The sequence below is a fragment of the Scophthalmus maximus genome, chromosome 3 (assembly GCF_022379125.1).
Source record: "Scophthalmus maximus strain ysfricsl-2021 chromosome 3, ASM2237912v1, whole genome shotgun sequence".
Lineage (NCBI taxonomy): Eukaryota > Metazoa > Chordata > Actinopteri > Pleuronectiformes > Scophthalmidae > Scophthalmus > Scophthalmus maximus.
The window spans coordinates 167,501-177,500 of NC_061517.1; the positions used below are offsets into that span (position 1 = coordinate 167,501).

General features: G+C 47.4%; 1 protein-coding gene across 1 annotated transcript in view; it reads left to right on the top strand.

Annotated features, from left to right (window-relative positions):
* kdm5bb (lysine (K)-specific demethylase 5Bb) overlaps window positions 1–10,000 on the top strand; it is a 14,698-nt gene that overhangs the window by 2,770 nt on the left and 1,928 nt on the right. Inside the window, exons 3-24 of the mRNA XM_035645120.2 lie at window positions 1–27; window positions 105–275; window positions 1,009–1,065; window positions 1,766–1,882; window positions 2,061–2,154; window positions 2,541–2,659; window positions 2,988–3,146; window positions 3,257–3,376; window positions 3,871–4,029; window positions 4,109–4,290; window positions 4,393–4,555; window positions 4,648–4,767; window positions 5,301–5,495; window positions 5,911–6,092; window positions 6,167–6,291; window positions 6,507–6,657; window positions 6,739–6,853; window positions 7,409–7,764; window positions 8,321–8,459; window positions 8,540–8,719; window positions 9,066–9,227; window positions 9,480–9,965. The exon at window positions 1–27 is cut by the window's left edge and continues 96 nt beyond it. Of these exons, the coding sequence (XP_035501013.1) occupies window positions 1–27; window positions 105–275; window positions 1,009–1,065; window positions 1,766–1,882; window positions 2,061–2,154; window positions 2,541–2,659; window positions 2,988–3,146; window positions 3,257–3,376; window positions 3,871–4,029; window positions 4,109–4,290; window positions 4,393–4,555; window positions 4,648–4,767; window positions 5,301–5,495; window positions 5,911–6,092; window positions 6,167–6,291; window positions 6,507–6,657; window positions 6,739–6,853; window positions 7,409–7,764; window positions 8,321–8,459; window positions 8,540–8,719; window positions 9,066–9,227; window positions 9,480–9,965 (3,579 nt within the window). The remainder of the gene's footprint in view (window positions 28–104; window positions 276–1,008; window positions 1,066–1,765; window positions 1,883–2,060; window positions 2,155–2,540; window positions 2,660–2,987; window positions 3,147–3,256; window positions 3,377–3,870; window positions 4,030–4,108; window positions 4,291–4,392; window positions 4,556–4,647; window positions 4,768–5,300; window positions 5,496–5,910; window positions 6,093–6,166; window positions 6,292–6,506; window positions 6,658–6,738; window positions 6,854–7,408; window positions 7,765–8,320; window positions 8,460–8,539; window positions 8,720–9,065; window positions 9,228–9,479; window positions 9,966–10,000) is intronic.

The window sequence follows — 10,000 nt, forward strand, 5'->3', positions numbered from 1 at the left end:
ATCCTGGACCTTTATAAGCTAAATAAGGTTGATGACTGACATCACGACACGTTGTTTCCATATATATTTTACAACTTGAATGTAACTCTCGACTGTGGTTCCAGCTGGTAGCGGACGAGGGGGGATTCGACCTTGTGTGCCAGGACCGGCGCTGGACCAAGATCGCGGTCCAGATGGGCTTCGCCCCGGGGAAGGCAATCGGCTCTCACCTGCGAGGACATTACGAGAGAATCCTCTATCCATACAATCTGTTTCAGAGCGGAGCAAACCTGCTGGTGAGTCGAGTCACACTCCATCTTCACCCGTCTGTGAAATCAGTCTCCACCCGCCTCCATTGCTCCGGACTCGTGGAGCAGTAATGTTAACGTCGCCATGGCGACACACTCTCTGTACAAAGACGTAGTTCACATGTGACTGACGGGCGGAAGGAGAAGTAGTTCCTATCAGCTGGTCACTTTGTACTGTACATTTAAATATCAATGTTTTAATACGAGTTAGTCCTAGAAGTATTAATATTTCAATATCAATCCACAGAAACCTCTGTGTATGAAGTGCAACATGATAACTACAGTCACAATGTAATATGTTGAAATGATTTATTTACATAATAATATTTACTTATATAAAATAACTTATAATATTAATTTAAATAATAATATGTACTTAATAAACATCTATCTGTTTGTACCTGGATGTTAAACCATTTTATATTTATTACTGCCAATATTTAAAATATAACAATTCAAATTCAAACACAAATGTATTATTCTATGACATTTACATTTTCATTCGAATTATGTTAATCTCTTGAAGATGAATGTAGACATATGGATGTTTGATGATATCTGTTATTAACCGTCAGAGCTGTGATCTGACTGATCCGCTGTGTGAATTCATCGTTTGGTGTCTCGTCGTGTCGCACGTTAATATTCCATATGATCAGAGAGCTTGTCCAGGTCAGTTTTTGGTCGAGGCCTCGTCGCTCTAAATCGCTCTCTCTCGCCTCAGGCACCAGACACAGTTTCCAAACTGATGCGTTTGGACTCTGATGGTGAACGTGACGAGGTACGTTTGTGTCCCGGTGACGAACCTGACAACAACACGCATGTTCCATCAGTCAGTCAGCAGCTGAACAGCATCACTTATTATATTGTAGGAGATTCTGTTTTCTTCTGTCCTCTTTAAATTATTAATCTACAAACTCAGAGGTAAATGGTGAACGTGTGCTGTTTCTTTCTGCATGTTCCTCCTCAGTGTCACTCACCACTTCCTTTTATTGGCCTTAAGGGGGCAGTACGCGATTCTGGAGAGATCGTTTCTCTCCTTGTTGTTGTCGTGGCGTTGTCACTGCTCGGACACGCAAACTCGCGACCTCCGTTGCGTGAAACCGAGCACTAACTGACCACGAGGCCGACGAGTCAAGCGCCGACGGCTCACGGACCGCGAGGAAACATCGCAGATTATTACAAAACGTGTTTGAATCGCTCACTGCCCCTTTAAACTGTTAATACCAACTTTTGTCTTTAGGGTTTGTAGGGTTTATTCTGCAGCTGCTGATATTTTCATATTTATTTTATGATCACGTATGATTTATAACTGGAACTCTTCTTGCTCCGTACTGACGACAGTACATTGTCTACAGAACATTCCTTTCATTTCTTACTGATCGCTGCTTTTCAGTGGACTGGTATTTCCAGTCAGGCACACAAAAGATGATTATTAATATCTGACGAGTGTGTTTTAACCGCCATGTTTTTTCCCTCAGTGTGTTCAGAAACCGGTCCAGTCGGTGCAGAGCCCGAACACTAAGGCCCAGAGGCCGCCGGCCCCGACGCCCGTCACCTGCCCAGCCGCTCGCAGAGCGAAGCGCATGAAGTGTGAGGTTGGTGATGATGATGAGAGCGACACACACCGGATCAGAACCGAGACTCTAGTGACACAAACCGGATCAGAACCGAGACGCTAGTGAAACACTCACACACCGGATCAGAACTGAGACTCTAGTGACACACACACACCGGATCAGAACCAAGACTTGATGCCTCACTTCTCTTCCTCAGGACGTCTGTGTGAAGACGGAACCGAGTGAGCTCGGCGAGAACCGGCCCAACCTGAGGCGCAGGATGGGTTCTTTTGTTGCCAAGTCAGAACCAGGTCAGACTCCATGTCCCAGTGACAACATTAATCACTGACATCATTTACAGTATTTACAGTAACACTTAACATTTAAGGAATAAGGTGTAATCTTGAGCTACATGATCCCAAATGTTTCATGTCAGTTTCATTTGTCAAAGTTGACGTTTTAATGGAAATATTTAACTGTGCATTTCAACCTGATGAAGGATTTTAATCATCAGAAGAGAAAGAGACACATGAAACACTCACAGGTCCGTTTGTTCCGTGGTGATGACTACAACTCCCATGATCCCAAGTTATTGTTTGGATTAAAGGGCTCATAACAAACATGTTCATAACAACTGTAACATGTCGAATATGAGCTGACTGTATTTACTGTATTCACTGTGAAATGTGTTTTGCAGAGAAGGAGATTCTGATCCCGGTGAAACAGGAACCAGTTGAAATTAAAGAACCAGTAATTGAAGCTGACAAATTCAAGTCCCGGTACAAGAAGTTCCTTCCTCCAGTTCCTCCCAGTCCAGTGAGTAGAGACGTGATTTCACGTTGTTTTGCAGGTGGACCTGGTCGTGTGTCAGTTAGAATCAGGTGTCTGTTGTTGTGCAGGTGGACCTGGTCGTGTGTCAGTTAGAATCAGGCGTCTGTTGTTTTGCAGGTGGACCTGGTCGTGTCTCAGTTAGAATCAGGCGTCTGTTGTTTTGCAGGTGGACCTGGTCGTGTCTCAGTTAGAATCAGGTGTTTGTTGTTTTGCAGGTGGACCTGGTCGTGTGTCAGTTAGAATCAGGTGTTTGTTGTTTTGCAGGTGGACCTGGTCGTGTGTCAGTTAGAATCAGGTGTTTGTTGTTTTGCAGGTGGACCTGGTCGTGTGTCTGGTCTGTGGCAGTGGTGGAGATGAAGAGCGTCTGTTGCTGTGCGACGGCTGTGACGACAGTTATCACACGTTCTGCCTGATTCCTCCGCTGAGCGACGTCCCCCGAGGAGACTGGCGATGTCCCAGGTGTCTGGCTCAGGTGAGCTGGTGTCGCCACAACGAGCTTGTCTGAAAATTAGGATACAAATGTTTTTGTCTGAAAAACAAATGAAACACATTTGTTCACAGTTTTTTTTGTCTCACGTGCAGGAATGTAACAAACCTCACGAGGCGTTTGGGTTCGAACAGGCGTACAGAGATTACTCCCTGCGGGCGTTCGGGCAGATGGCCGACGCCTTCAAGTCTGATTACTTCAACATGCCGGTTCATGTGAGTTGAACATGACTCATGATAAATCTGTGAGTCGGTGTCATTTGTGGTTTATGATACTTTTTAAACAGTACTGGTACCAGAACCGATACTTTCTTCATTTAAAAAAGCACAAAATTAATAATTGTATTAAATGTTAATAGTTTAAAGAATATTTTAAGGTAAAAATATGAAAAAGTGCAAAACTCTTATACATTTACATAACAAATAAAACACATCATAATTCAGTGAAAAACAGATTTTTGACATGTTGCCATGGAAACACTGTCTTGCCTCTAATGCCTCGACTGTCCGGTGGTGCTGAGCACAAACGCCAAACATCCCGGTGTCAAAACCTGTGGCGTGAAACACGACGGGCTACGAGCTAACTGTAGCTAAAGCTACGTGCTGCCAGAGCCATGTAGAGAGAGGGTTGTTGTTGACAAGGTACATGCGGTGATTGGTCGGTCGGTGTTCAGGTCTCTCTGGTGAGTGTTTTGTCTTGTGTTTTACAGATGGTGCCGACGGAGCTGGTGGAGAAAGAGTTCTGGCGTTTGGTTGGAGCAATCGACGAGGACGTGACTGTGGAGTACGGAGCAGACATCGCCTCAAAGGAGTTCGGGAGTGGATTCCCGATTCCCAATGGAAGGTTGAAGGTCACAGCAGCGGATGAGGTAAACTGATCCCCACACATCTGCATAGTCACAACATGTTCTGATTCCTGTGTTGGTGAGTTTGTCGCCTCTCTTGCAGAAATACCTGAGTTGTGGCTGGAACCTCAACAACCTGGCGATGATGAACCCGTCCATCCTGACTCACGTCACCGCCGACATCTGTGGGATGACGCTACCGTGGCTCTACGTGGGCATGTGCTTCTCGTCCTTTTGCTGGCACATCGAGGATCACTGGAGCTACTCCATTAACTACCTGCACTGGTACTGAGCTGCTCCACTCGTCTCTTTGGTTTGTGTTGCTCACAATCTGCCCTGTCAATCTTCATACAACGAAACTCTTGTGTGAACTTGATCAACTTCTAGGGGGGAACCTAAGACCTGGTACGGAGCTCCTGGTTTTGCCGCGGAGCAGCTGGAGGAAGTGATGAAGAAACTGGCCCCGGAGCTGTTTGAGTCTCAGCCCGACCTTCTGCACCAGCTGGTCACCATCATGAACCCCAACACCCTGATGGCCTACGGAGTCCCAGTACGTGTTGACGTGACTCTTCATATCACAGATGATATTTGTTTTATTCTTCCAAGGTCATTGATCTTCTTCTTGTGTCTCCTCTGCTCCAGATCTACAGAACCAACCAGTGCGCCGGTGAGTTCGTGGTCACGTTTCCTCGAGCGTATCACAGCGGCTTCAATCAGGGCTTCAACTTCGCTGAGGCGGTGAACTTCTGCACCGTGGACTGGGTAAGAGTCACGTCATGTACCTTATCACGACAAGTCAAAGTCACCAAGAAAACTTAGTCCTTGTAAAAGAAAAGAAAATATCAATAAGAATTCTTTCGTATTTAATTTACTTTAAAACATATTTCAAAAACAGCAGCTACACACAAGTACGGATATTTAACTATCCGCTTCCAGACTGAAACACTGACGTCTGGAAATGTTCCTCATTGCAAATGTCCACAGATATTTTCTGTAACTTTTCCTTGCAGCCCCAAAGGAACATTTACAGAAAATGTCAGAGTGAACTCTTGTGAGAAGCAGGAAAAACTTCAGTCGACAAGATGACGACTGTGATCAAAATCTTTTCTTTGGGCAGCGACTCGTCGTTCGTCTTGTGTGACCTCGGGGAAATGTTCATGTTGAAAACATCGTTAGAAGTATTCAAGTAATAAAAGGACCAATTCCAGATGATTTATTAGGCGTTTTTAGGAAAGATTCCAGTAAATATCAACAAACTATATATTTATAATATATTCTGACTCCTGTGAAACCAGATGCCTCTGGGCAGACAGTGTGTCGACCACTATCGCATGCTGCACCGCTACAACGTCTTCTCCCACGATGAGATGGTTTGTAACATGGCATCGAAGGCCGGAACTCTGGACGTGGTCCTGGCGTCCGCCGTCCACAAGGACATGGTCGCCATGATCCGGGAGGAGCAAGACCTGAGGGACAAGACCACGAAGATGGTGAGATGCTCCTCATGTTCGTACACTCACAGCTGTTGTCCGGAACAACTATTCAGTGTTTAAGGTGACAACCATACCTCAGTTTTGATCCCTGTACATACTAACACACCTGAAAACACATGTCACATGTCATCATGTACGCTGGGCTTGTATGCCGCTGTAAACAGGAAGCAGATTGTTCCTCTGCAGTTATGAACGAGAACCAACAATAATGAAGAGACAGACGAGTGGGAACCAGAACTCAAAGGAAATGTTCACAACGTCTCGACTGCATCATCGTTTCCAACTTTTCAAACTAAACCGGAGCGAGCAGCCTTTCCAAACCTTGAGAGCGTTGCAGCGGTGACGCTCGCTGCGTTGGGCTTTGCTTCCATTGCTTTCAACTTCTTTTCTTTTTCTTGTCTCACACCTTCAGGGGGTGAGACACGTGAAGGAGGCAAAGTACGACCACCTGCAGGACGACGAGCGTCAGTGCGCCAAGTGCAGGACGACCTGCTACCTGTCGGCAATCACCTGTCGCTGCAGCCCGGGAGTCCTGGTCTGTCTGCACCACATCGACGACCTCTGCTCCTGCCACATGGACGACTACACACTGAAGTAATGTCATGAATATGTTTGTGTATATTTCATTATGTCTGTGCCATATCATAAGGTTCTATGTGCGGCTGCAGTTACAGATACACACTGGACGAGCTGTTGCCAATGATGAGCGCCGTGCGGTGGCGAGCGGAGCTGTACGATGACTGGGCCGCCCGAGTGGCCGAGACGCTGGAGGCCAAACTGGAGAAGAAGAAAGGTCAACACAAGAACACATATATTTGACATATTAACTTTATAGAACACAATATCTGCTCACAAGTCTGTCGATTTGACATATTACAGCTTTGTCATAATTTTCCAAACAAAATGTCTTTCGGTGACCAAATGCCCAGTCATGTCTGAAAGCTTCTGAACATCATATTTCATGAAGGCTACTTGGAAGCACAAACTGTGAACGTTGTGGTTCCTCAGGTTTGCCGGTCTTTCGCTCACTTCTCTCTGAATCTGAGGAGAAGTTGTTCCCAGAGAACGACCTCCTGCGGCGCCTTCGCCTCGTCACACAAGACGCAGAGAAATGTTCGTCGGTGGCGCAGCAGCTGCTGAACGGCAAGAGGCAGACGAGGTAATTAATCATCAGACTCATGTAGAGATGAGACGTCTTCACATTTCTGTGGGGTTGATTCCTGCCCCCCCCCCCCCCCAGGTATCGGTGTGGTGGAGTAAAGTCCCGGAGCCAGTTGACGGTGGAGGAGCTGAGCTCGTTCGTCAGGCAGCTGTACAACCTCTCCTGCAGCCTCCCGCAGGCGCCTATGTTGAAGGTAGGACACGCCCCCTGTGATGTCACACAATAAAACAACAGCTGAGAAACCTCGTGCTCACAGAAGATGACCGATCAGAGTGACTTGTGACTTCTCTTAGCTTTGTTTAGATCCAGAACAAAAAAACATGGAGTTCATTTCTCTGTGGTTTTATTAATATCTCAAACTTTGAGACACAACATGTCAAATATTAAACACGTGATCATCTGACAGATTGTTGATCGTTCAGACTGCTTCGCTCTCATCCTCATTACTACGTTTTAGGTTTAAAACGCATCACTGTTGCTACGGTTCCTCCCGCGGTCAAACCTGCTCTGGAGTTTTTGGGTCACTCTTCCTGATTGGACCTGATCCATCTGAACTCGACCACCAAGAGGATAAACTGTGTCAACACTTTGTGTCAGCGACAGTTTCTCTCTGATGGACGAGGATCGTTCAGTTTTTATATATATATATGGACGGAGCCCAGAAGTTTTCTGGAGCGCTTCATTAGGCTGAAAACCATCCAAGTAGTTTTCTGTTTTCAGGTATATAAAAGCATCATTTTCCATTTAGGAACTCTTGAACCGCATCGAAGACTTCCAGCAGCACAGCGAGAAGGTCCTGACAGACGAGGTTCCCGGCGTCATGGAGATCCAGAGTCTGTTGGACGTGAGCTTCGACTTTGACGTGGAGCTGCCCGAGCTTCCTCGTCTGAGGGCGAGGCTGGAGCAGGCTCGCTGGCTGGAGGCTGTGCAGCAGGCTGGCGGCCGGCCCGCCGCCCTGACTCTGGAGACCATGAGGAGGCTCATCGACCAGGGTGTCGGCCTGCCGCCTCACCCGTCCGTGGAGAAAGCCATGGCTCGTCTTCAGGAGCTGCTCACCGTGTCCGAGCACTGGGAGGATGAGGCGAGCGGCCTCCTCGCGTCAAGGTGAGGCGGCGCCGCCCGACACACGACCACGTTCAAACCTCGGGGTCAAAGAAAACATCCGGGACATCGACAAGAAGACGTTGTGATGTCATGATATGTTGATAGCAGCTTTTATGTATCTTATAATCATGAAATATTACGTCAGTGCTCCTGATTTTGCTTCATTTTAATTACAGCTAGTGCAAAATGCTGCGACTAGAATATTCACCAAGATCAACAAAAAGTGAGCATCACGTTTAGTTCTGCCTCATTCCATTGGTTCTCAGTGCTGTTACACATTAACTGTCACGAGTGCTTTCCAAGGCTTTTAATGGCATGGCTGCAGCATCTCCTCTTCATCACACCTCTCCGAGTCTCCTGCAGCAGAATCAAAAACATTCATGACTTAATCTTTAAGATGTTTGTCAAGACGTTAAGAGTCTTGCTCTAAAACCTCCCTGTGCAGATCAGTTCAACATCAGGTCAGAGTGTCTGAAGACAGTGACAGAGCTTGTTATAGTTTATATAATACATATTAATTAGCTACAGTACATGACTGTGTCCTCTCGCCCTGCAGACCTCCACACTCCATAGAGACACTCAGTGCTGCAGCTGAGAGGTTGTCTGGCGTCGTCGCCCACCTCCCGACCTGCCTGCTCCTGAGCGACGCCGTCAGAGCGGCCCGGTCGTGGCTGCAGGAGGCGGAGCAGCTGCAGGTCAGAGCTCAGCTTCACCTCCTCACGTGTGGAACACAGCGGATGTTTCTCTCTGTTGAGTGTGAGTCTGTTTGTTTCAGGCCAGTGGTTGTGTGCCGCGTGTGAACAGCCTCTCGGACCTGGTGTTGCGAGGACGAGCTGTCCAGGTCCACCTAGAGCCTCTGGACCGGCTGGAGGCTCTGATGGTGGACGTGCAGACGTGGAAAGAATCTGCCGCCGCAGCTTTTCTTCAGAAAGACTCGGCTCTGACTTTACTGGAGGTAAAAACTGAAAGACCAACTGGTCCGACTGCTTCTGGGTTTAAATGAAATAATAAAGTTTTTATTTTTCCTGGTTGTTTTTTGTTTGACATAAATATTTTAAACACTTTTAGATGATTCCATGTAACTGTCAGTCAAGTTGTTTCTATACTCTAATAAACAAACAACAGAAGCAGAAAATGAAAAGAGAGAAGACGGGATGAAGCTCCTCCCTCTTCTCTCTCTGCCTCACGAATCACATTACATATTCGGATGCCCATAAATACAGAAAATATAAAAGTAATTTCATGCTCCAGATGTGTAAGTGAAGCAGAAAGACGCCTCACAGTTGTTCTGGTCCTCACAGGTTCTGTCTCCACGATGTGAAGTTGGAAGTGATCGTTCTCCAAAGAGGAAATCCAAGAAAGGAAAAGAATTCCCTAAAAGTAACAAGAAGAAAACTCCAGGCCTCAACACGCTGACTGATGTTGAACGAGCTCTTTCAGAGTCCAGGGATTCAGCCTCTGCAGTAAGTTTGGTGTTTGGTTCTGAAGCCGGAGTTTGTCCGAGTCAGACGCGTTCACGACAGCAGGAGACCTCCGGGACGTTCTGCAGCAGGAGTCGGGACGTGATGATGAATCTGCTACGGAAGCAAAGCTTCTGTTTTCAGTCGTTACCTCGTCCATTGGCACAACGGATCACAGAAATGTTACAATGTCCAGAGCAACAGAGTTTCCTTCACGACGATGTTAGTAGTTGTTCTGTTTTTTCTCTTCACCAGATGGAAACTCTGGTGGAGCTGCGGCTCAGGGAGTTGGAGTCTTTCTCTAATCTCAGGGCAGCGAATGAGTCGAAGCTCCTCCCCACGGCCGACTGCATGGACCTGAAGGTGTGTGTGTGTCAGAAGCCGCCCATGGGCGCGATGTTGCAGTGTGAACTCTGCAGAGACGCATTCCACAGCTTGTGTGTCAGAGACACGTCAGACTCCTGCAACTCGCAGCCGTGGCTCTGTCCGCACTGTCGGCGCTCGGAAAAACCGCCGCTGACCAAAGTCCTGTCGCTGCACTCGGCCCTGCGGCGCCTCGGAGCGCGGCTGCCGGAGGGCGACGCCCTGAACCACGTGGTCCAGACGACGATCGACTGGCAGCACCGAGCGCAGCAGATATCAAAGACGTGTCACCTGCCAGAGCTGGAGGAGAGAGCGGAGACTCCTCCCACCCTGAGCCACTGGGTGTCGGGCGGCCATGACGCTCAGGACAACACTCAGGTCTCATCACACGAGTCATCGTTGAAATCATATTG